Here is a 26,841-nt window from a genome sequence, read left to right as displayed (position 1 = left end):
TTCTCCATCATTAACAATAGGGAATGAGGTATTACCCCCCCGTTGATAGGGCTCGCAACTTGGGCGTCCTCCTGGATTCACGGCTCAGTTTGGAAGATCATATAGGAGCCGTGACCAGGGGGGCTTTTGCCCAGATTCGCCTGGTGCGCCAGTTGTGTCCCTATCTGGACTGAGATGCTCTACGTACAGTCACTCATGCGCTCGTGACCTCCCAGTTAGACTACTGCAATGCCTCTACATGGGGCTGCCCTTGAGGATCACCCGAAGGCTTTAACTGGTGCAGAATTCAGCCGCACGGGTTTTGATGGGAGCTTCCCGATACTCCCGTGTAACACCTCTTCTCCATGAGCTACATTGGCTTCCGGTTGCCCTCCGGGTGAGATTCAAGGTGCTGGTAATGACCTATAAAGCCCTAAATGGCTTGGGTCCGGACTATCTAAGGGAACACCTGCTGCCGGCATCATCTTCCCATCGTCCTGTGCGCCCCCACAGGGAGGGCCTTCTCAGGGTACCGCCAGTTAATGAATGCCGGCGGGTTATTCCCAGGGAAGGGCGTTCTCTGTGGGTGCGCCTGCCCTATGGAACCAACTACCCACGGAACTTAGGACTGCCCCCGACCTTTGCTCATTTCGCCGGACCTGAAAACGTGGCTCTTTGATCTGTTTGGTGCAGACTGTGGGGTTGTTAATTTAACTGGGTTTTACATTTACTCTTGGGGCTTTAATTTAATTTAATTTAATTGTTTTAATTGATTTTAATTTTTTGTATTTCATGGTTTTAACTGCCCTGTAAACCGCCCTGAGTCCTACGGGAATAGGGCGGTATACAAATTCAATAAAATAAATAATAAACAAACAAATAAATAAATAAATAAATAAATAAGTCACTGTTCAGTGCCATTGTAATTTGGTCCCTAAATGAATTATTGTAAGTCAAAGACTACCCGTATTTTTAAGTATGCACCACCTAGAATTGTTTTAGAGTGGACAGCCTTATTACATTTAATTAATTAATTCAAACACACGACTACAGAGATCCCATCAAGACTCATTGTTCCACAAAGAGAGTAAAGCAAGCGTTTGTCTTCCACCCGACAGTTAGCATTTGATAAAGAAATGGTTGGATGTTCTGCTAAGTGGCAAACATACAGTAAGTACACCACTTATTGTGATGATAAACAATAATTAGGGACTTGAACAGTCAGGCAGGTAGAAATATGGGGATACCTGTAATGATTTAAAACAGGGGTCTCCAACCCTCAGAGTCACAGCCCGTTACTCGGCTTTGAGCCATTTGGAACTGGACCGTGAAGTGGCAGGCGAGCACACATGTTATGCATCTCCACTTGTGCAAGCAGTGGGCGAACACACATGCACCACTCCATTTGTGCGAGTGGCAGGCGTGCATGCTTGCCAACCACTAGTGTGAAACTATTCCTCTCTCCTCCCCCACAGCTGGTCTGCAAAGCTGGAAAGGTTGGGGAATTCTGTTTTAAAATATTAAGCAAGAATTTTTTTTTAAATTTAGGGCTATTATTAAACAATAGGAAGCAGGGTTACAAGTGAAAGCATGTGCCTTTATTGTAAGTCAAATCTATTTCTAGCATAATGCCATCAGCTTTTGTCATGTGGAAAGTAGGACTCCTACATTTCCCCTTCCCATTTTGAAAATTGTTCCATTAGATCTTTAGATTTTGTCAAATTCCATCTTCTCATACTTCCTCTCTCATCACCCAAATCATTATTGTAAAATAACCTTTTCTTCGAGGGGTAATTACTCTGTTATTATGCAATAATTGCAAAGTATGTTTCGAGACAAGGAATCCATGATATTAAATAGAGCTCATCTTATCACAATCTGCTGGTAGAATTCAATCACTTTAAAATAACTGTTCTGAAGACTGGATGCCTACTATTACTTTGTACAGTGTATACAAATATATAAAGTATACAAAATAAATGTATTCATTATTGAAATTAACTAATTATCTTCCTACCTGATATTGTCATGGTGCTTTTATTGCTATTTTATTCTTAGCCATAGTTTGAAAAGATAAAATGGAATTGTTGAAAGGTTTCATTAAGATATTTGAATGATTTTTTTTTTTATTTCATGAGGCATGGGGATCAGATAGATACATACATTAAATATATAAGATCATTTGGCAGGTAGCTTATAAAGTGGTCGTTATTATTCCTTTAATTAACAAATGCCATTTTGTGTTGGAGAGTTCAACCTAGAGACTGCTGAAATTTGAAATGTGAAAAGCCATTGTATTTTTGCTTTATTTATAAAGCAAACATTAAAAATTATAATACAGTATATATGAGTAAGCCAGAAAAAGACTAATACCGTATTTGGACATTAGGCACAAAGAAATTGTTTGGTTAAAATTTTTAAGGAAAGATGTCCTTGAGTTGATATTCTAAAATGTATTTGAATTAATTTCTTAGTTTGGCTTTACGGAAAGACCATTCACACATTTGCAAAGGTTATTTCAGTCCCTGTTAATTCTTATTCGTTATTTACGGTAGATATATTTCTTCATTTGAGCTAAGGGGGGAATGGATTCTGTACTGGCATTCAGTTCCATTAGAGCTATTTCAGTTCTGAGAGATAGTATACACACAGAGGCAGGTGGAGTAAAAATATGTATGTGGGTTTTTTAAAAAAATATATCCTGTTGTATTTTATCAGGAATGTTTAGAAATAAGATTTATAATTTTAGTGGAAAATGTGTGTTTCAGCTTACATATACTGAAAAGTCCATATATGCATACTGTTGCATTAACATCACTTGAAGAATTCATATTTTAATAGAAGAACCCCAGAATTGCAATTTTAGATTATAACCATAACATGCAGAAATATTGACCTCATCAACTGCTCTTAAGCTTTCTTAAGTTGGGAGATAATTTTAAAACTCTCTTATATAAGACCAAAAGAATATATATCCTCATTCTCACATTTTAGTTCAAATGGCTAACGGTCATGCCATTTTCTTAGAAGAAATAGGAATTTATGCAATTATGGTGGTAACATTTTGTTTGCACTTACATAACCATTTGTCCCAATGTTCTGTACTATGTTTAGCAAATGATAATGCCACACTTTCTGTGAGTGGTTTCACAATTTCACTTCCTCTACTGGATATTTTGATAGGGGTCAACCCTACATGGGTAAAAGCACAAGAAAAAAGCAACAGTGTCCAAATGTCCCACAAGATGCAGAATCACTCAAATGTATGATGTGTCCCCATGCTTTGGAGCCTTCAGTCTTCCCCCCTCTCCTCTCTCATTCAATTGTACCCTCAACATGAAAGCTTTACCCATGTCTGCACTAGCTAATTAACAATGGCAACTCTATTTGCTACTTCCTCTCTCACAAGCTAGGACAGGGGTAGGCAACCTTGGCTCTTTTATGACTCATGGACTTCAACTCCCAGAATTGCCTACCGCTGAGCCCCTAGAAAATTCTACCTGAAGACCATCTATTGTATCCAATGCTTAAGATCTCTGAATTTAGAAATATCAGTTGCTAGAGGTCTTCATCTCTTTTGAAGGAACTGACTATCCTGTCTCAGGCCAATGACACACAAATACCTGAAGGGCTTGCAAAAAACAAGCACCCCCAAAACTCAGGACATTTGGCTTACAAGAGTTTGTGAGGAGTTTTATATCAAAACATATTTTATTCTTTATACTGTTTTCCTCTTCCCTTAAAATATTAACAGAATCCACAATGGTCTGAGAATCAGTGTCTCCACTTGATAACTGACAGTCAAACAAACTAAATTAATCAAATAAAAATAGCAAAAGGGAAAATCTCTTTCTCAAACTTCCTCAAACCCTCAAATAAGTTACTCAGATCTAACACACATATCAAAATATAAGATCTGCAAACACAGAGTTAATTAAGTTAGATCTTCCAGCAGAACTGCATGTTCACAATAATAAATATACCTACACACACACACACACACACACACAAAACCACACACACACACACACACACACACAAACCACAGACGTCTCTCAAGTATCACCCTAGAATCAGCACTTAGACACTTCACCCCGAACAAACTCCCCCTATAAAAATTTACTGCTGTACCCCATTTCTCTGCAGCCTGCCTATAATTGCAAACTATTTTGCTTTTAGAAATGAATACTTCTTTCCTCTCAGCCCCGGCCGGAGTTGGAACCCCAAATTATTCTTCTGACAAGTTTCAAATCAAAGAGGCACACAGTACAATAGTTATGTAGAGTCTGAGGGTCAGACTTGTAGAGCCAGACAAATCAGAGGCATATTTACACCACTAAGCTGTTTCCAAAGACCAGGGCTTTTTTTGTCATAGAATGCTTTCTATTGCATTCTTTAAATACCATACTTATTCTATCTTATCCCAAGAGACCTTGAGTATTTTTATGGTTATCAATGTAACAGGAAGATAAGGAAGAATGCTTTGGAAGCATAAGAATATAATTGCGTTTCTAAATGTCCTACGGTCATGCAAAGGTCGTGCATTACAGAGGAATCTGATTTGTGATGTGTGCCATGTGTTCAAGTAATGTAGCTTGAAAAATAATGGCAGTTCCATATATACATATGGCATGGTACCGCTAGTTTCTTCAGTCAACAAATTATGAAGCCCACCACACCTCATAGAACTACAATATGCTACTGAGGTGCTCATCTGGATACTATATAGTATGAATAATATTTACCTTAGAACATTAGCATACTTGAGCAAAACAACTGGGGTCATTTGAGATTTTATAGGCTCTTTAACTCAAGCTATCAGACTTCACACCAGGACATGACTCAATTAATTTAGAATCCTTTTTGCACACAAAAATAAAACCATATATACAACAGATGAAAGGCCCTTTGTAATGCAACAAATGGATGTCTCTAGATCAGGCATGTCACACTGTTGGCCCGTAGGCCAGATGCGTTGCAATGAAACAATGCCCACCCCATTGCTGGCAATGGGGAAAAAGTGCGATACATCGTGCGATGTCACATGATGTCGCACGTTTGACATGCCTGCTCTATATAGTTGAATAAATAAATTCTAGACCAGGCCTGTACATGCATCCTACCAAGCACCCTTGGACAGAGCACAGACTTTTTTTAAAGTAATAAAATCACCATCACTGCCCTGAAAGTCATGTTGCCTAGTGCCTCCATGGCTTACCATGACCACGAGCTCCAACATTGTAGATGTTCCTCTAGTCACCAAATCATTGATTAGCCCACCAGCATTCCTTTGCAGACCACAAAGATTTTTAATTTATCAGTGTGGGCCTTTCTGTTCTACAAGCTGCACAGACCTCTTCTAGATTTTCCTCTTGCCTTTCCAAGTTAACTCCTTGGTCTGTGATTGAGCAAGAATTGACTTTGTAGAGAAGCATATTATCATTTGATGTGTATTTAACATATGTTCTACCTTTATTTACCGATTATATAATATTTGTATGCAATCCACATGGCGAGGTTTGGGGCAACTTACAATAGAAATTTTTTTTTAAATCATAAGATTAAAACATAAAAGCAGGGCTTCTTTTCTCATAGAACGCTCAGAATGGTGTTCTGGCACCTTTTTTTTGCACACACACAAAAAAAGCTTTTGCACAAGCTATGCTACTCCCTCTATTGGCTTTCAAAAGCCTATTGGCTTTTGAAAGCCAATAGGAATTGCTGCTGAGCACGCGAAAGACCCAGCCGGCAAACGTTGCACTGGCAAGTTGTCTGCAACAAAGGTGAATTGGCAGGAACTTTGCTGCCCAACTACACCATCTCAACCAGTTAAATAAGAGAGGACAAGGAGTGGGAGGTGGGTTCTGTGGCATCCATGTGCACTCCTTCCTTGTCCTTACCTGTGTCAGCCAGGCTGGTGGCCTACCCAGTGCTGGACCTGCGCCACTGTCGCCTCACCCTGCATGCCTAAGTAGTGGCCCTGCATCACCTGGCCCACCCTGCCTCCCCCGCCCGCCGCCAGCCCCATGCAGCCCCGCCATATAGAGCGGGCCTCGCTGCTCCCATAGCACCAGCCATGCCGGCTCTGGCCCCGGGGGCAGCCTGCCACCAACACCCCTCAAGCCCATGACCACAGCAGCGCCCCCCATGCCCCCCGCCTTCTGCGCCCACCAAGATGAGAGTTGCGGCACTTTTTTTTTATAGAAAAAAAGCCCTGGGATAAATTAACATGAAATATTAATGTAGAATTTGAAGATGGAAAAAAAGTGTAACAGTAAAAAGGGTTGACTTGGAAAAATGAGAAATTCTAGAGTTAACATTGATAGGTATGCCTAACTCAGTCCACAAATGCATCAAATTTAAGAGAAAATAATTCGAAATTTACCAATAAATAGTAACTTGTACAACATATAAAATTATAAATGCAGTTAGAGAATTGTAAAGACTACTGAAAGGGCTGAGGCTTCAGGGCAGGAGTCACATATCTGTGGTCACAAACTGATCTGTTTTCCTGTCAGACCTGTGGCAGTGTGTGATATGAAATTAGGGGAGCTCTTAGTGTCTCCCTCTTCGTGTCAGATTGTGTGTGGGGTTCAATAGGGATCAGTGCACTATCCTACTCAACATCTACATGGAGCCACCGGGTGAGCTCATCTGCCACCATGGAGTGAGATATCATTCCCAATTTTTATTTTTTATTTATTTATTTTTCACATTTCTCAACCAGCCATCTCCCTGAAAGAAGGACAATTATACATCTCTGCCCCTGGTGAATTAAACAATGCTTTTGATGTCTGGAGACTATGAGAGTGTTAAAGGCCTGGTTATGCTATCAAGCCTGGGGTTCCCAGGGAACCGGAGATTTGCTTAGATGATTGTATTGTTGAGGTGGCCATTCTTATCCTGTCATCAACTAGAGGTTTATACAATATTTTTTTAATACTATTTATTTCTCAATGTAGATTTCTATATTTTTAATATCTGTTGTTTTTATATTTGTGGGTTTTATTCAATTGTTGTGCACTGTCCACAGTCACTTTTGGTGAGATGGGAAGCTACACAAATTGGATAAATAAATGAATAAATAACAAAAATGGGAAACAACAGGCTTCAGCTAAATGCTGGCATGACTGCCTGGCTTTGGGTTTGGGGCTACCAATTCTGTGACTATGCCGTCCTTGCTAGTGAATGGAGTTGCACTGCCCTAAACAGACATGTGTAGTCTGGAGATCTAATCTAATCTACTGTAGTCCAGAAAGTCTAATTGTAGTCCAGTAAGATCTGGAGAGCATCAGATCATTCTGTGTTCAGCTACTTCAGTTTGTCCCACACAAATTGTATAAGATTCATAGGAATGTCCTTCCCTTTTTCTTCCCACAGTTGGCCTGACTGGATGGGTCACACTATAAACTGAATCATGACTTTCTCTTGAATTGTGAGTCAAATATAGTTTATTTTTCACTTAACTCCAATGAGTCAAATTGGGCGAGGCAACAATGCTTCTTCTTCCTACTTTCTTCCTTCAACTGTGGTATGTATGAAACTATTCAACCAAAGGTCATTATAGCAGCACTGGCAACAAAATCTCCTTACTGGCTTTCTAACTGTCTCTGATAGTAAGCTGGAGAGCATTCCATTGTCTTCATCTTTTAAAGAATATATACTATGTCTTGGAAAAGTAAAATGAGGGACAACCGATCAATTGTAATGGAAAAAAAGAATAGCCAAGAAGAACAGGAGGAAGTGCTGCAACCAAGATAACAGTCAGATAAAAGAAATCAGAGCCTGTGTCAGAAGTGTAATTTGAAAAAGTGTCCCAGACAATTTATTTTTTGTATTTTATTTATTTGTATCCTCCCTTTATTATTTTTTATGAATAACCTAAAGCATCAAACATATCTAATACACCTTCATCCTCCTATTTCCCCCATAAAGCAACCCTGTGAGGTGAGTTGGGATGAAAGAGAGTGACTGGCCCAAGGTGACCCAGCTGTCTTTCATGGCTAAGCTGGCACTAGATCCCACCATCTCCCACTTTCTAGTTTGGTGCCTTAGCCACTAGACCAAACTGGTTGTGGTTCTCCTGAAGATAAAGGGAGGAAGGTGAAAGCAAAGTTGCAAGATTGTTGCTGTAGCCTTATATGAGTAGTATTAGCATTCATGACTGGCTTTCTGACTGAGTCTAACTTGAAGGGCTAACATCATTTTAACAATAACCATACATAAATATCATATATTTGTTTAACTAAAAATTACTCCATATCAAATAAACTATTTATTATGACTATATGGCTAGCACTCAGATAAAAATGCTGTTCAAACAAATGAACAGATCTGAAATGAATCAAATCAGGATAGGAAGAGTTTTGATGCTTTGAGCTTTGGTGTTGAAGAACACTCCTGAGAATTCTGTGGATGGCCAAGAAAACATACAAATGGATCATCAATCAAATCAAACCACAGTTCTCACTCAAAGCGCAAATAATCAGGCTCAAATTATCCTACTTGGGATACCTTATGTAAAGACCCAGCTCTCTGGGGAAGGCTGTAGGAAAGGTGAAAAGGAAAAGGAGAGGACAACCAGCAGTAAAGTGTCAATGAGCACACCATTGGGAGATTTGAAAGAACAGGTTTGAGAAAGATCATAATGGAGAAATCTTTCTATGTGATCACTAGATGATTTGAAGACACATAATGAATCAGAATAGAGTGATAATAGATTTTTCAGACTTGAAGGAAAGCAGATAGTACATACAGAAGTGATATACTTTATCTGGCAAAAAATAAAATCTGAAGCAACCAACAAGTTCAGACATTCACAACATATGATTACGATATATTAATTTGATTGGAATTATTCCAAAAAAAATTTGATTAGGGCCATAAGTTCACTGATCAGAGAAAAATAAAACAAGAAAAATAGTAATATGTATTGGATAGGTCTATTTTCCAAATACAAGGGAAAGCAAATAGAGAAATGCAGAACTGGATAACCTGGAAGGATATATCTGAACAATGGCCATGAGAAGGGGCAAATAATGGCCATGAGAAGGTGGGAGATATAAAACTTGTTTGGGTTTCCGTGTAGAAAGAAAGAAGAAAATATCTAATTCCAGGGATTTCACAGAGCTGTTCCCCAGCAGAGGGTGCTGCATTTGACCAGGCCAAAGCAAAGATGTGGGCAAAATTTTGAAACATTGACATTGACTCTAGTACATTCCGCTAGGGAGAAAAATATAACCTATAAAGCTGGGGGGGCAGATGTAAATTGGTTTAAAAATCAATGTCTCAAATACCATGCAGTCTTCTTTATTTAAAAATGTTCTGAAGTATCAGATATAAATACAAAAAATTGAATATCCTATACTGTAAATCATGACGAACTTTACTTCATTTGTTTGAATGAACATAGTCTACAGATTATTTAGTGAGACACAAAGCTTTAAATCTGTTATTAGTGAAATCTCACCATACACACAATGACCGCAAAGTAGTTTGAGCACGTTGCTCAAAAGAATTAAATTTATTTATCTCCCACCTTCATTATTTTTATAATAACTCAAGTTATTGTAAAATACTCCTTTCTGCTGCTATCATGCCTGTCATGTATGCTATAAAGCAGTATCATTCTTTCTTGTGTGTAATTTATAAATTGTATGTAAATGTAAAAGTGAAGAAAAAAAATCCAATGGAAAATTCATTGAAGGAATATAATAACAAAATACAGCATGTGGCTTTTCTGAAACTACAAAATCTTTATTTGCCTGGTTTATTTCTAAACATCTCTATTTGGTCTTTGGAAACAACTTAGTACTGTAAATATCCCTCCGATTTGTCTGGCCCCTACAAGTCTGCCTCTCAGAGTCTACATAACATTCATACAATGACAATGGCATATATCAGCCCTGGGTAGATAACAAATGTAAATGGAGGTCATGACCTCTGTAAATCTTAATGCTCAGTGGTACAAAGCATTTCAAAGGGAAGAAGTATTTTTCCTTGGGACAACCCATGCAATTGTGCTCCTGAAAATACTGAGTGATAAGAGTGTTTATTCATGAAAAGCATGTTTTTATGGTATGCATGGACGCATTTTTAAACGGCTTCAGTGCATTGTGCTTAGACTCTTGCCACTTTGAGCCTGCACTTGAGAGACTGACCTGTTAAATCATAGGATAGAATCCAAATGTTGTAATTATGTTTGATTTCAGAAACAGAAGATAATGTGTTTTCCAAAACTGCCAGTGATAGAACACACTAGGTCTATGAGCCTAGATGTCAGGATATCAAGCAACAGCAAAGTGAATCATTGAGAGAGCCAGTTTGGTCTAGTGGTTAAGGTTTCAGGCTAGAAACCAGGAGATTGTGTGTTATAGTCCTACCTTAGGCATGAAAGGCAGCTGGGTGACTTTGGATCAGTTACTGTCTCTCTCAGTCCCGGATGTCAAGCTGGGGCAACAAGCTGATCAGTCCATTCCTGTTGCAAGCAATGGATCAACACTTGGTTGATCCAAACTGAAAAGTGGATCCTGTGCTTGTGGGAGAATGCTTGGCTAGGGCAGGGAAGCAAAGTGGGGAGGGAAGTATAGTGAATCCTGGATGTTTTATGGATAAAATGTTCTTTGCAGTGCTCACAGAAGATATGTATTGGAAAACTATAGAAACAAACATATTCTTTTGATTAGAAATTCCTGGAGTGAGACAAAATATACTGCTCAAAAAATAAAGGGAACACAAGATAAGACATCCTACTATTAAATACAGTACATTGTGTTGTTTAAGTCTTCCCTTTATTTTTTTGAGCAGTATATTTGCATTTGAAATCCCTTACCTTCAAATGTTTCAATTGTATCTGAAGTCACTTGAACATCTCACTAACCTAACAGTTCTAACAGTCCCCAAAAATATAAGGAGTTCCTAAGCAAGATTTGGTCATTAGTGCATTCCTTTCAATATTACTAAACTGAAATAGCAGCTAAAAGTATAAGGGGAAGAGATGGAAAGAGATGCCACTAATAAATGATTTCAAAGAAAGGGTTAAATGTTGTAACTTCTCTATCACCTTCCTCTTACATTTCTGGTATAAATATTGTGTCAAGAGTCACCGTCTCAACATCTGAAACTTTTGGAGGAACAAGTGAATGTTAAAACCAGTAAGTAACAATAATTTCTTGTACTACAGGAAAAGGAATGTTGATAGAGAAGCATATGCTTACTAATGTATTTCTTTCCCCCCCCCCGCCATGAAGTTATCTATGTCTTTATTAGAATTTTAAAGATGAAAGGGCTATCACCAGCTATAAAGGCAATTACATGGTTTATCTGATGTTTTTTAGTTATCCTTCTGATAGTGAGATAAAAGGAGAAGTTGCTTTAATTAACAGAACACATAGATACATCCTTTAACTTTTTTCCAGAGTTATTCAGAATAAATTGAGCATACAAGTTTAATAAATTATTATTATTATTAGAGCAATATGACTGTTGAATATGTATGAAATTGTTCTGACATTTCAATGTTTATTGATCTGCAAGACATGCTTCAGTTCTTCTTCTTCTTCTTCTTCTTCTTCTTCTTCTTCTTCTTCTTCTTCTTCTTCTTCTTCTTCTTCTTCTTCTTCTTCCATTAGAAGTTTATTCTATAAGTTCATATGAACAAACTGAATGCATTTAGATTCTAATTTTTAGTTGTTTCTAGAAAAGAGAAAAAGTATTTTCAAACAGAAGTGACATTGAACTGTAGCCATTAGAATGGTTTTGGTCATACAGCCTTTTAATAAGAAAAATGGTTTCATTGTTATATGTGCCCACAGTCATTAAGAAATCTACATCTTTTGTTAAACAGGCACAGGATGCAGGCATTCATTGTTATGATATGCCTGATTCATGGATTTGCCTACTCAAAAGTAATAAGGACAAAGAGAGCTGCGGATTCAGAAGCCTTTATGAATATTGTAAGTTGCCTTTCACTATTCATGGAAAATGAATACGATGCCCAACTTTAAAGGTGCTTCTCATATTTTTAAAGTTAGACTCATTATCTCCTGGTATTTCCAAATTAATTAAAAGATAAAGGTAAAGGTTCCCCCGCACATGCGTGCTAGTCATTTCTGACTCTAGGGGCCGGTGCTCATCTCCGTTTCAAAGCCGAAGAGCCAGCGCTTGTCCGAGGACGTCTCCGTGGTCATGACTAGATGCCAAAGGTGCACAGAACACCTTTATCTACCATCTATTTTATCAATTTACACGATTGATTTTCTTCACCTATTTTTTAAAGGATGTATTTAATATATGTTGCAATATACCAAAGTATGTTCTATTCTGATTGGTTCATTCAGTCTACATTTCATACATCAAAACAGCCAATGGTTTAAGGAAAGCTAGCTGAGTTGTTTCACTTAGTTATCCAAAGGTAAGGTAAAAGAGATGTGGTACTCATTTCTATCTTCTGTTGAAACCTTGTTTAAAAGTCTTGGAAGTATATCAAATGCACATATCTTCAAGATTCTTATGCCTTTTCCTCCCACTTTATGAATATAAATCAAGGCAACTTTACACTAAACTAATCAAAAGCCTCCTGAACATTTTGCATAGACCTGATGAATAAATAACATCAATTTTTACAAACATAAGATGCAAAAGATCATACTAAATTTATCTCTTTATTCAAATGATCTTCTATGGATGATAGAGACTCAAGTCATTCTCATGTTTATTTTGATTTTCACTTAAGCCCAATTACTCCAAATTCAAGAAGGGCTTATGATGTGGGGCAAAATAATATGTCCCCATCAACTGATGATCCATCTTCCCTCACATCTTTCTGGTTAATATTTATTTTTAAAAAGATGCATAATATGGCGTTGTTTAAATCATTAGTTTTATGATTCCTAGGGGGGAAAAACACCACCTAGAAAATGAGGGGCAAATTAAAAGACACTATTATAACAGCCCTAAAAAGAGAGAGCGGAAAAACTGTATGACAGAAGAATTTATCCTTGCAACTTGCTGTCAGTTTCCTAAAACTATATTTCTCTAATAATCATTCAGTGCTCAGCTGCAGATACATCAAACATAATTCCAGAAGATGAGATTAGCCTGTGCCACAAATTCTTAAAATATCTGTTGATTTGTTGGTTTGTTTTTACTCTGTTGCAGAATGAACTTATCATCCATAAAGGCTATCTGAGTGAGGAGTATAAAGTGATGACAGCAGATGGCTATATTCTTAGCTTGAATAGAATTCCATCTGGCAGAAACTATCAAATGGATTTTGGTGAGATAAATCAATAAGGGATAAAGTAGAAACACATGAGGGAAAAAATAAGCATATATCTAGGACTATCTTTATGAGTGAATAGATGAGAACTGTCCAGATAAATTGAATCCTAGTCCAACCTAATATATCCTACATAGAGAAATCACAATTTTCCCCACATTCCATCTTTTTGACACTTTTATTCCTAGTAAAACAAATTAATTTTAATATCAAATTAATTTTAATATCTTATTTCTCCAGGTATGAAACCTGTAGTTTTTCTCCAGCACGGTTTGCTAGGAGATGGAAGCAACTGGGTTACCAACTTGGCCCACAACAGTTTGGGTTTCATCCTCGCAGATGCTGGATATGACGTTTGGATTGGAAACAGCAGAGGAAATACTTGGTCCAGAAGTCACCAAAATCTGTCTGTGAGTGAAGATGAATTTTGGGCTTTCAGGTATATTTAATTATTGCAATCTTGATATTTTGCAACAGGGAAACGAAATCTCAAGTGAAATGAAAAGAGAAAATAATGTCTATATCATGCCATAAACATTTAAGGTCCAAAATAATTCAGTGAGTTCTGGTATTTGGTTCTAGGGATGAGCACATCTTTTCTAATCCATATTGTATATTCAATATTGTATTGTATATTGTATATTCAACATTGTATATTCAATATTCTAATATTTGTATATGTCTGCAAACTGTTTCTTCAAAATTATGGAATATATTTCCATATGAAGCTAATACTGAATAGGCATTTTTGATATACCATCTAGAGGATAACTATTGTATATAACATTCCTACATTATTTTGGTTTCTTTTAGAATCCCAATCAGAGTGTTAAATTCTTTCCTGCTGCATTTAATTTTTTCCTCTTGTATCTTTTCCTAGCTTTGATGAAATGGCAAAGTATGATCTTCCAGCTGTCCTCAATTTCATTCTACGGAAAACTGGCCAACAACAATTGTACTATGTTGGCTACTCACAGGGTACTACAATAGGTATGTAAATGAATAAAAACTGATATGGAATGTGGTTATAACTATTTGTGTTATAGCAGTCTAACTATGGAGGAATTTCATACTATGAGGAAAGAGGAGGAAGAAGATTAATATTAAAATTGTATTACACTGGATTTGCACCTTGCTTGAAAGTTTTGATAGTTCTCATTTCATTCAGGTCAGAAATATGATTGCAAGCCCCACCAGCAGCATTCCTTTGAAGCTTTCATGAAAGGAACTGAAGCAGAGTAGCCATACTTTTTCCTCATTGTTATGTTGTCTTCATTTTGTGACTCTATTGCACTGTTACCTCCACCTCTCATGTCAAAGTTGGCCTAGGCTAGAGTTTCAAATAACAGAGGCCTATTGGGATATAAGAGCAGCTACTATTGGTGCTAAAAAACAAAAAAGGGCCAAGGTGATACCTCTAACCCTCCAGATATTTTTCTTCCCCCTCCCCTCACAAAACATTGCTACACCTTTCTTCAGTTCTGTCACTTTTATATCACTGAATAGCAAAACTACTAATAATGATGGCACCAAAAGAGGATTCTAGAAGTTGTTAGAAGGTGGGGGGAGGTTATATAAGCTACTGGGCAACCCTAGGAGGAAGTTAGGAGAATCTTCCTGTGGTAGAAAAAAGTCTACCAAAAGATAAGGTGTGTGGTGAGGTAAATTTAGCCAGCCAATCAGAATAGCTGATATAATGTACAAACTATATTAATACCTGTTGTGAGGTGAAGCAATGTGCTTGCTTTGAGATGTTAGTCCGGAGTGTAAATTCTTTATATTTGCTCAGAAATAAAGTTTTTAAAATGTTCCTACCGATTTAGTGTGATTATTGGCTAACTCACCAAAAGTGAAGCAAACTAAGCCAACAATAAAAAAACATTAAGAAAATTAGGCTTCTATAAGCCCCCCCCCGTGTGTGTGTGTGTGTGTGTGTGTGTATGTGTAAAAGCTTTAAGGTATGATAAAACTGAGTCAAAAATGCTTCAGGTACAGAGAACCATTTTAAAGACTATAAATTTGAAAGCATTACAATAAAGTGTTTTGGCCTATTTTTTAGTATAAAATAGTCAATTATCAAGAGTGAATTCAAGAGTGGATTCATAGTATTGAATAAATATGCCCATCCCTTGTCCACTATTCATTGCCATGAATGGTCATTACCTTTCCTGCTATTTGTCCACATACAAATATCTGTGGGGACAGCTCCACCATATAAAAAGGGATCTAAGAGAGATCTTTCCTAATCAGCTCTCTTTTTATATGGATGAGGATGACAACTTGCCATCTATGTCATAGATGATAACAACTTATCATAATAAATATCAAATGCATATTTCTTAGGACAGCATGATATAGTATAGTATGGAAGGACACACACACACGGGTGTCTGAAAAGTATTGGTCTAAAAAGGCAAGATGATGGTTACAGTCAGACAGTGACACTCACCATCTTTATTTATCTTAATACTCACCTGCAGATGTCCTTGGCATTTGTTCAGCCTTGTGTCCCATTCTATGAGTGCATTTGGTGTCTGGGGTAAACTGAGTATTCTACAAGAGGATTTGTACATAGGATGTTTCAAAAGATGTTTGAAAGTTAAAAGAAAGGAGATGAGCAGGCTGAGCTGAAAGGTCATGAGTTTGGAATCATTTGTAGCCACAGGAAACCCAAGTCCAGCTCCCTGTGAATTTTGCTGACCCTTATCTAGTTGACCCATTTAGTTTTGACCATTAGTTGACCAGATTCTTGCCTTATAAGAATAAAAAACTCTTCCATGCTTTGAACTCAGTGTGTGCTCTTGGTTCTTTGCCCCGACAGTTTGTATTGTACATGGAGCCACTCTCTTTGTGCATGCATGTATGTGAGCACTGTGTCAGAAAAACATAGTCATACAAAAGTGCATTCGTAAAATCCTATTGAGTAATTAAAATAGATATGCCCAATATATTGAAATGCTACTGTGTAAACTAAAGAGCGTGGGAAGGAAAGCTCCTGGTAAATTTTATTCCTTTTTTAAAAAAATCTTTTTTTGTCTCTTTCTTCTTGAATTTTTCTCAGCATTTATAACATTTTCAACCATGCCAGAAGTGGCTCAGAAAATCAAAATGTTTTTTGCCTTAGCTCCTGTGACAAGAATTAAGTATGCCAAAAGTCCTATAGTAAAACTTCTTAATCTCCCAGAGACGTTCCTTCGGGTAAGTTCATATTTTATTCCAATTTCTGTTCATCCAAAGAGTCATTAAAGGACATATCCTTAATTTGAAAATTTCACTAGCTTTTAGTAGTCTTATCTCTGTATGTAAAGGCATCACAGATTATGGTCAGCAAATTGAAAATAGCAGTCACAATTTCACAATCAAAGGGATATCCTTTTATATGTGAAACACAAACACAATATTAGTCACGACTGCCACCTTGGTTTTTCTGACTACCCTCTATCAGAATAGATGCACCTGTCTATATGGCATATAACCACAGTGGCAGGTCTGGCTAAGAGGGCCTTTTAACTGAAGTGTCAATTCCACCAGTTCTTCCTCATGGTTATACCAGCCTGACTCACCTCTATGATGGATTGCTGCAATGAGCTGCACATGGATCTGACTGTCTGGATGCTGCAGTTGCTTAAAATTCAACAACATGGGCAATTATATGTGTACCATAATATGCTTATGTAATACCATTACCTCACGAATTCTGGCTTCCAGTAGGCTTCCAGGTACAGTTAAAGAAACTGGTTATCACCTGTAAAGCCCTACATCAGGGGTGTCAAACTGCCGGCCCATGGGCCGGATGCGTCATGCAAAAGCCACGCCCACCCCAGCTACGGCAAGGGAAAAAAAGTCATGATATGTCACAACACATCATGTGATGCGGCATGTTTGACACCCCTGCTCTATGTAACACAAGACCAGATTATTGATTAAAGATGCTCATTTCAAGCTTGATTTAGACTTGTCTACAACTGTGTGTAGGCATCAACACATATCTGCGCTGTGAAGGGGTTGATGGGTAAGCATATATTGCAAAAGGTTGGAGACAGGCTGACATGCACACCTCCCAGATCTCAACTACACGTTGTGCGGAGATGCACATCCTGCATGTTGATTGGTTCCTGTTGGTGCTTTGTTGTTGAGCATCCCCTAGCCAGAACATTGATATTTGCAGAAATATAAATGCAGAAATATAAATGCAACAGTATGCAACCAACTCCAAACAACAGATGCATATGTTCCTTGACATGCAGTTATGCAGAAATCTAATGCAGCCTTTGGAAGGTTGGGCAATACATCTAAAGCTGAAATATAAGTTTGTGTTTTATTTTTATTAATTATTTTAAAGTATTAATTAATTAGTATTATTTTTGTTAATTAGTTACCATTCTGTTAGCTTCCCAGAAAAACACCAGCAAACTGGTGATCATATACATTGATTATATTAAACAAAAAGTGAATAAGGGTGTCATCAGGTAATACTTTCTGGAGAAATAGCCGTTTGAATGTAATAAAACTCCTGAATGGACTGGTATAATGTTAATAAGGCGGCTGAGTTACTTTGGGCCAGTCATTCTCTATCAACCCAACTTACCTCACAGGATTGTTGTTGTGGGACAAATACAGGTAGTCTTCAACTGACAACAGTTCATTTAGTGACTGTTCAAAGTTACAACCACACTGAAAAAAGTGACTTATGACTGTTTTTCACAGTTGCAACCTTTGCAGCATTCCCATAATCATGTGATCAAAATTCAGATGCTTGGCAACTGGTTCCTATTTATGACCATTGTTCTGTCCCAAGGTCATGTGATCACCTTTTGTGACCTTCTGACAAGCAAAGTCAATGGGGAAACCAGATTCACTTAACCAACTGGGTTACTAATTTATCAACTCCAGTGATTCACTTAACAACTGTAGAAAGAAAGGTCGTAGAATGGGGCAAAATTCACTTAACAAATGTTTCACTTAACAAGAGAAATGTTGGGCTCCATTTGTTGTTGTAAATTGAGAACCTGTAGAAGGAGGAAGGAACGTTAAGTATGATTGCTGACCTGAGTTATTTATAAAAGTAATAAAAACGGGATAAAAACAAAAAAAGTAAAACAAATATTTATTGTTTCAGGTATCAGATTAAAGACTAGTTTATTATCTTTTCATAAGCAAACTATTTTAAATACTCCCATTCCATGTAGAGAGAAGCCTTCCTTCTCACCTAATGTCAAGTGTCATCCACTAAAGCTACTGCCTGTTTACCTTTCCTGCCCTTTTGTCCATATAATTCCTCTACTGTGTCCATGTGGTAATAGCAGAAGTCACGAAGAATATTCAGACATGAGAACTACATATTACGTCAACTGACAGATTTATTTATTTATTTATTTATTTGGTATTTTGTAGACCTTGCTTGGCAAAAGAGAATTCCTTCCCCAGAAGTGGCTAGTTAGAAAGGCTCTTGCTACTTTCTGCAGCCGGCATCTCTTTGCTAGAGTTTGTGGAAACGTCTTTTTCCATCTGAATGGCTATAACATGAGAAATATAAATATGGTGAGTGTTGACTGCTTATAGCCTTTGGTCACAAAATACCATAGATGGACATTATTTAAGCAATCCCATGTTAAAATATACCTTAATTTACAAACAGCTGCACTTCGGTTTTGTTTTTTTATGGATAACTATTAACCGTATCTACCAGAAGTAATGTAGACATAAACAAGATGCAGAAATAATAATGTTATGCAAGGATAATAGATCTAAGTATATTTAAAATCATTTTGAAGGCTATTATATGCATTCAGTGGGGCTTAGTTGTGTACTGATTTTGATGCTTCTAAAATATTTAATGTAGTTTTCAGTTAAAACTTTGGAAAAACATTTATTTAGAAATGTGTTTTGACTCAATGTTCATTTCAAGGAGACTAACATTTCCTTCCTCCTTCCCTCCCTTTAGAGTCGAATAAACATATATGCGGCCCGATCCCCAGCTGGAACATCAGTTCAGAATATATTGCACTGGAGCCAGGTAACTTTGCTTATTGCAATATTATTGCTTGTTAAGAAGTGATACTTTAAAATAGTGTTACTCATTTGCACAAATAAGACATCATCTATAGCAGTATTTTTCAAACATGGCAAATTTAAAATGTGCAGACTTGGCAACTTTAAGATCCCAGAATTCCCCAGGCTAGCAAGGAGTTGAAGTCCAGACATCTTAAAATTCCCAAGTTTGAAAACACAGATGTATAGTAACAATAACAAAAATACATAGACAAATATGATTTTGTATTTTAAACATGTTTAATTTATTTATTTTTGAGGCTGATTCTGGCGGGGGGCTAAACTTTAAAAAATTAAGTTTAAGTTTATTGAATTTATATACTGCCCTTTTCCCGTAGGACTCAGGGCAGTTTACAAAGTATTTAAAAAACGTTAATACAATACAAGAGTTAAAAATAGTTAAAAATAATTAAATTTGATCCCTGAAAAAAAATATAAAACCCCATTTAAAAACTCTCAGCCTGGGCTGGAAAGCTCAAAGAGCCAGGTCTTCAGGTCCTGGCGGAATGACGGAAGGTCGGGGGCAGTCCTAAGCTCCACAGGCAGCTGGTTCCAAAGGGCAGGCGCACCCACTGAGAAGGCCCTCTCCCTGGGTGTTATCCACCGGCAGTCTTTTACCGGTGGCACCCTGAGAAGGCCCTTCATGTGGGAGCACACATGACGAAGGGAACTTGATGCCGGCAGCAGGTGTTCCATCAAATATCCCGGACCCAAGCCATTTAGGGCTTTATAGGTCATCACCAGCACCTTGAATCTCACCTGGAGGGCAACCAGAAGCGAATGCAGCTCGTGGAGTAGAGGTGTTACATGGGAGTATCGGGAACCCCCCATCACAACTCGCACAGCAGCATTCTGCACCAGCTGAAGCCTCCGAGTGGTCCTCGAGGGCAGCCCCATATAGAGAGCATTGTAGTAGTCTAACCGGGAGATCACAAGCGCATGGGTGACTGTGCATAGGGCATCTTGGTCCAGATAGGGTCACAACTGCTGCACCAGGCGAACCTGGGCAAAAGCCCTCCTGGTCACGGATCCTATGTGATCTTCAAAATTGAGCCGTGAATCCAGGAGGACGCCCAAGTTGCGAGCCCTATCAACGGGGGGGTAACACTTCACCCCCCATCGTTAAAGATGGAATGGACTGGTTAGTCCGAGATGCCGGTATGCACAGCCACTCAGTCTTGGCAGGATTGAGACGAAGCCTGTTTCTCCCCATCCAGACCTGGACCGCCTCCAGGCAACGGGACATCACGGCGAGGGCATCACTGGGTTGGTTCAGGGTGGAGAAAAAAAGTTGGGTATCATCAGCATACTGATGATACCCCACCCCGAAACCACGAATGATCTCACCCAGCGACTTCATATAGATGTTGAACAGGAGGGGAGAGAGAACCGACCCCTGAGGAACTCCATAAACAAGAGGCCTCGGGGCGTATCTCTGCCCTCCCATCAACACCAACTGCGAGCGGCCCAGGAGATAGGAGGAGAACCACCGTAAAATGGTGCCTCCCACTCCCAACCCCCTGAGACGCTGCAGTAGGATACCATGGTCTCTACATGAGGCTGCCCGGAAGCTCCAACTGGCACAGAATGCAGCCGCGAGAGTTGTGTTGGGAGGCTCCCGATACTCCCATGTCACACCTCTGCTCCGTGAGCTGCATTGGCTGCCAGTTGTCTTCCGGGTGAGATTCAAGGTACTAGTTATGGTATTTAAAGCCCTACATGGCAGGGGGCCGGAGTACCTTAGGGAACACCTGCTGCCGGCGTCAACTTCCCTTCGCCCTGTGCGCTCCCACAGAGAGGGACTCCTCAGGGTGCCACCAGTCAGAGAATGTAGACTGGTGGTCCCCAGGGGGAGATCTTTCTCTGTGGGCGCTCCGGAGCTATGGAACCAGCTACCGGTTGAGCTCCGGACGGCGCCTGATCTTCGCTCCTTTCGCCGCGATCTGAAAACATACCTGTTCGAACAAGCCGGCCTGGCCTGAGGGTGGGATTGCAGGGGTTCTTATTATCATTTTATTGGGGGTTTTATTAATGTATTTATTGTTTTTTATGGGCATGTATTTAATAACTTTTTAATTTTTGTAACTTTATGTTTTATTCTTGCCCTGTACACCGCCCTGAGTCCTTCGGGAGAAGGGCGGTATAGAAATATTAATAAACTAAACTAAACTAAACTAAAAGCCGCTGAGAGGTCTAATAGGACTAGGACAGAGAAACAACCCCTGTCCCGAGCCCGCCAGAGATCATTCACCAGCACGACCAATGCTGTCTCCGTGCTGTGACCGGGCCTGAAACCCGATTGGTACAGATCCACATAATCAGTTTCCTCCAGGAACAGAGGAAGCTGATGTGCCACCACACTCTCAACAACCTTCACCAGAAAGCAAAGGTTGGAGACCAGACGATAGTTATTTAAAACAGCCGGGTCCAGGGCAGGCTTCTTGAGGAGGGGTCTCACCACCGCCTCCTTCAAGGCGGTGGGGAAGATACCCTCTTTCAAGGAAGCAGTTATTACTGCCTGGAACCAGCCTCGTGTCTCCTCCTGAGCCACATAAAGCAGCCAGGAGGAGCATGGGTCCAACAAACAGGTGGTGGAGCTCAGCCTCGCCATAATCCTGTCCAGGCAGGCAGATTGAAGTCACCCAGAACTATAAGCCTGGGGAACTCCACCGCCAATCCTGAGAGGGCGTCGAGCAGCCCGGGCAGGGCTTGTTGCCACACAGCTGGGTGCCAGGTATGTGAGTAACAAGCCCATCTGAACCCGAGAGCCGCATCTCAGGAGGAGGGACTCACTCCCGCCTATTTGGACAATGGTGGTCTCCCGTGGACATAAAGTCTCCCGAATAACCGCACAAGTTATGAATTAGGGCATTATATGCCTTATATTTTTCTCCAATGAAAGAACACCAAAAGTCTAGGCTTTCTCTCTAAGAGTTTCATATTTATAAATAGACAAATTGAAGGGGAGGAGCCTGTCAACACACAGTATAGGCAGTAGCACTATTTGAGATTTGCAAAATATCCTTGTAACCCAAAGCTGTTTTAAGGCTGGGAGGAAAGCAGTCAAGGAACATAATGGGTAAAAAAAAATCATGCATTGTCCTTCATATCAGACTTAGTGCATCCTGGACTAATGCTATCAGACATGAACATCCTCAGGAAGGCATCAAAAAGGTTAAGACTGAATTTACAGACCCACTCCTTACATGCATCATACATACCACACATATAAAACAAAGGAAGGCTTTGTTTGTGTAGTTGTGGCCAACCTCGTGACATTTTGGAGATCACCACCCTTTTGCTTTCAGGTGATTCCCACCACCACCAAAGCTGGATATCCGTGGACAGCTGGAACTGGAAGGCTTAGGGCTAGACACTCTTGAATATGACTTGAAGAAAAAGTTTTAGTCAAAATAGCTTCTACCTTGACAGTTTAAGGAATTATGTTTGACCAAGATAGTTGCATTTTGATGGAGGTCCAACTGAAATGTGCATATCAGGTTTTAAAGCAAGTTGGCTCTGTAGCTCCAGGTCAAATATCTGAATCAAATTTTATACTGCAATAATATATGTGTCTCCTCAAAAACAGTAGAATAGTAGAATGAGATTACTAGGTAAATGTGTGCAGAGTTGTATCTGTTTCATGAATATGAAGTTTGGATGTACTCTCCTACAGCCAGGGGATTAGATCCATTATAACTTGAACATTCATGATTGCAATTAAACATTACTAATTCACTAATAGTGCATTTTATTTCATCCCTGCCTTATTGCTAGACTTTTCGTTGTGGATTATTCAAGGGTTTTGACTGGGGTGATGAGATGAAGAATAAAATAAAGCACAAACAGGTATGGGAATATTTCTTCATTTATAGGCAAATTTTGGAAAAAAAATAAAAGCATAGAAAGTGTCTGTGGGGAGAAATAATTCATAGACACCTTGTACCTTTGACTATGTCATCCAATCTGACTCAATCTGTCCAAAGTGCCTTTCCCTGAGAAACTGTTAGTAGAACCCCAATTCCAGGAAGTGGGAGGTAAGTGTTATTTATCTCTGATGGCCGTGGTCTTCTGAAATAGCTTCCTCATGGAAGCAAGATTTTCTCCATTATTAATAGCCTTCAGATTGCTAGTTGAAGCCAAGTTATTCCAGAGAAATTGGGGGTGAATCATGACTTCATCAGAAATGTTGTTTTTAACTGAATTTTAATTTTCAGGAACACTGGTCTATTGTCTATTCATCATTGTAAATCTAACTTCCTAGGGCATAACCAGATAGTCCTATCTGTAAGGGTAAGGTGGAGATGGAGTCCTGATGGTCCCAGCAACAATAAGAAATTGTTAGTGTAGCTTACAGTCTTCAAAATAAAGAATAGGCATTGGATTGAAAGCTGAGTCCCCTGCAGAGACATGTCAAGCAGAATTTCTTCCAGCTCGTTTCTTCTTATCAAGTATGCCACCAAAATGTCCATATCAAGCTGGGCAGTCTAAGAGGCAATTATATCTCCCCACTGACCCAATAATGCCCAAGATATACTTCTAGTTGAAAATATTGAGTACTGAGAATCAGAATTTTGTGAAGAGCTCTATTTTACTTCTTGAATTAGAACAATAACCACACAAATCTACAACCAGATTTACACGAAGAATTCAAGAATATTTTTTACACATCAGTAATTATTGAGCTCTATAGGAATGAATTCCATTGCTTCATTACTTCATACTCTGCTTGGCAAATGCAGTTTCTTTCCCTCCCTCTATTTTGCTCTGCTATCAATGGACACAAAAAAGCAAATATATTTTAAAGACATTTCAATAACCTTAGCTGACCTGCCCAACAGAGTAGCTTCTTCTCTTCATCTCTGAATTCTTGGGTCTTGTTGATTTCTCCTGTACTTCATCCTAGATGGCCACAGTCCACATTCACACAATTGCGCATCACTTTCTCCAGTCACGGCTTCTTCTCTCAGCTGTCAAACAGAGGATGCTCTTCCTACTAGGCATACTCCTCACTCTCTTGCCTTCAATATTCTCTCCAAATAATACTTGGGTTGCCTTCCTACAAGGGTGGATTCACCTCTGTTGAACCCAAGCTGCAAGCAGGCTCTCTCAGAAAGTAGGAAAAGTTTTGTGCACTCTCCCTTTATCTCTTACATGTAAGCAAGTGAACAATTTTGTCATATGTTCTAATAGAAAGCTTGTCTAGCTGCTCTTTATTATCTTTGTCTTTCTCTTACTTGAAAATTTTATCTATTTTCTCCTCACTCTCAAGTTACATTCTTGTCTGACTTTAAATCTTTTACATTGTTGTTGTTTTTGTTTCCTCTCATTGCTTCATTAAACCAGCCACTTCCTCTTTTTTTCTAGACCAGGGGTCCTCAACCGTAGCAAGACTTGTGGACTTCAACTCCCAGAACTGAAGCTTTGTTGGCTGAGGAATTCTGGGAATTGAGTTCCACAAGTCTTAAAGTTGCCAAGATTGAGGACCCCTGGTCTAGACCATTCCTTCCAGATTTGTTTCCTCTCCTTCTCTACTCAGTGGAGTCCTCCAAGATTTCTCCAGTCAGCATTTAGCTGGGGAATTCTGGAAGCCAAAGACCACATATCTTAAATCTGCCAAGGTTGAGAAACACTGCTCCAGAGGAGCCATTTTTCAGTCCTGAGGAGCCCAATTCTATCCTTGCAGGATGGTCTGTGTCTCCTAAGAAGCTATTTATATCATCCTTATTTCATGACATTATTTCACCATCGTTTACCTTTACATCGTCTTTCCTCTTTTGCATATCTCGGTAATTACAAAGCCTGGCAACCAGATGACTGTTGCTTGCTTCTCATAGCAAACCCCTACAAAGTTGCACCAGCTTCTCTCATTTCTTCATCTTATCTACAAATTTCTGGGTTATACTAGTTTGAGAAGCATTTGCACAGCAAAGCAACTTAAGGACTGAGCCCAAAGGATGTCACTATGTCACTATGGCATATACATTTCATGAACATACAATAAAATAAGCCATGATAACATTATAATCAGGACATTTAGTTATGACATGTCAACATGATTCCTCAGCACATTGTTTACAGTTGATTATTTTTGTTAAAATTCTCAGTTGACAGGCAGAATGGCATATATGCTGAATAAAGTAAACAGACACACATTCTATCAAGATTTTTTTTTATTTTATTCTGACCATATGTGAAACTCTTGAAATGTACAGGAATGGAGTTAGGATGGGCCTTCATGAGAGAACAACCCATTTTGAGGCCAGGACACTTTACATGCTTATAACACTCTCGATATTTAGTCCTATGAGAGAGAGGAGCAATGTAAAAGGGGAAGCAATAATAATCACAAATCCAAAAGGGCTTAAGTCTTTACTATCTGAGTGAACAACTGTCCCACTGTGAATCTAATAGATGATTTACATCATCAGGAGACACTTTCAGAAAATTCCCCTTGCTGCTTGCCTATGTTATGGTTGCTATAGGGAGGGAGTGTTCCCCCACCCCACCTTTCCAATATTTAAGAAACTGGTAAAACTGCATCACGCATTTAATTATTATGTATTTTAATGCTGCTCCTTAAAATCATTTTAATGGTTTTGATTTTCATTCCATTAATTTTATTGTTGTTTTTGGGTTTGCATCATACACCAAATAATAATAATAATAATAATTGTTTTATTTCTTAATGTTTGTAAGCCTTCCAAGAACTATAAAAAATCATTTAAATATATTAACTCTGCTTCCATTTATACACTTTAATTTTTTTTGAAAAAGCCATTGCTTTAACTAATTATTTGTATTGTTATATATATATATATTTTCTAGCTTACTCCTCCATTATATAAAGTGGACGCTATGAAAGTTCCAACTGCAGTATGGACTGGAGGAAAAGATTTACTTTCTGACCCAAAAGATAATGCTATTTTATTGCCTCAAATTAAACACCTTGTTTATCATAAATCCATTCGAGACTGGGCACATCTCGATTTCATATGGGGTCTGAATGCACCCCAATGCGTGTATAATGAAATAATTGATCTGATGAAGAAACATGCATAATCTTTTCCAAAATAAAATAAAACAAAATGGATAACTTGAACATCAGTGTAATGATCTTCACTGTAATTCTCCTTCTGTTTGTTTGGCTGCAGTGACAGTTCTCTGTAATACACATTGAATAATGTAAATTTTTCAATATACATTTTCCATTTCAAACAATTGCACTCAAAATTGCTCCCCACTCATATCAGAATCATGTCCCTGTCTCCGAATTCAGTTGACTGAAGACAAATACAGTTTTGGAATAGTGTTATCAGGAAAGTGTGTGTGTGTGTGTGTGTGTGTGTGTGTGTAATACAAATAGTTGTTGATTTACAATAGTAATGGAGCCTGCCCAGGACAGTTGTAAGTCATGATGGTTGTTAAAGCAGGTCAACACGTGACCGACTTGAATTTACAAGCTTTTTTTTGTGGCTATTATTCTGAAGCAAACCCATCGTTCATTACGAAGTATTTTTGTCAAAAACTGG

General features: G+C 38.7%; 2 protein-coding genes across 2 annotated transcripts in view; both read left to right on the top strand.

Annotated features, from left to right (window-relative positions):
• Positions 1 to 26,371, top strand: part of LOC310640811 (lipase member M-like) — a gene marked incomplete at both ends in the record, with an annotated part of 74,623 nt that extends 48,252 nt beyond the window's left edge. Inside the window, one exon of the mRNA XM_083363327.1 lies at positions 26,138 to 26,371. Coding sequence (XP_083219453.1) covers positions 26,138 to 26,371 — 234 coding nt within the window. The remainder of the gene's footprint in view (positions 1 to 26,137) is intronic.
• On the top strand, positions 11,825 to 23,341 carry LOC310641774 (lipase member M-like). The gene is made up of 8 exons (XM_083365031.1): positions 11,825 to 11,933; positions 13,138 to 13,255; positions 13,499 to 13,697; positions 14,139 to 14,248; positions 16,320 to 16,456; positions 18,653 to 18,799; positions 19,203 to 19,274; positions 23,087 to 23,341. The coding sequence occupies exons 1-8, from the start codon at positions 11,832 to 11,834 to the stop codon at positions 23,204 to 23,206; spliced, it is 1,005 nt and encodes a 334-aa protein (XP_083221157.1). The 5' UTR covers positions 11,825 to 11,831; the 3' UTR covers positions 23,207 to 23,341.
• Positions 26,372 to 26,841: the final 470 nt, after the last annotated feature.

Source organism: Vipera ursinii, assembly GCF_947247035.1.
Source record: "Vipera ursinii genome assembly, chromosome: 5".
NCBI lineage: Eukaryota > Metazoa > Chordata > Lepidosauria > Squamata > Viperidae > Vipera > Vipera ursinii.
This window is presented reverse-complemented; position numbering and strand designations above follow the sequence as displayed.

Excerpts from the sequence above, each read along its gene's own strand:
- LOC310641774 (XM_083365031.1), top strand. The coding sequence starts at position 11,832 with ATGCAGGCATTCATTGTTATGATATGCCTGATTCATGGATTTGCCTAC. Across the intron at positions 13,698-14,138 it reads GATGAATTTTGGGCTTTCAG|CTTTGATGAAATGGCAAAGT; the intron begins GTATATTTAATT and ends ATCTTTTCCTAG. Across the intron at positions 19,275-23,086 it reads ATATATTGCACTGGAGCCAG|ACTTTTCGTTGTGGATTATT; the intron begins GTAACTTTGCTT and ends CCTTATTGCTAG.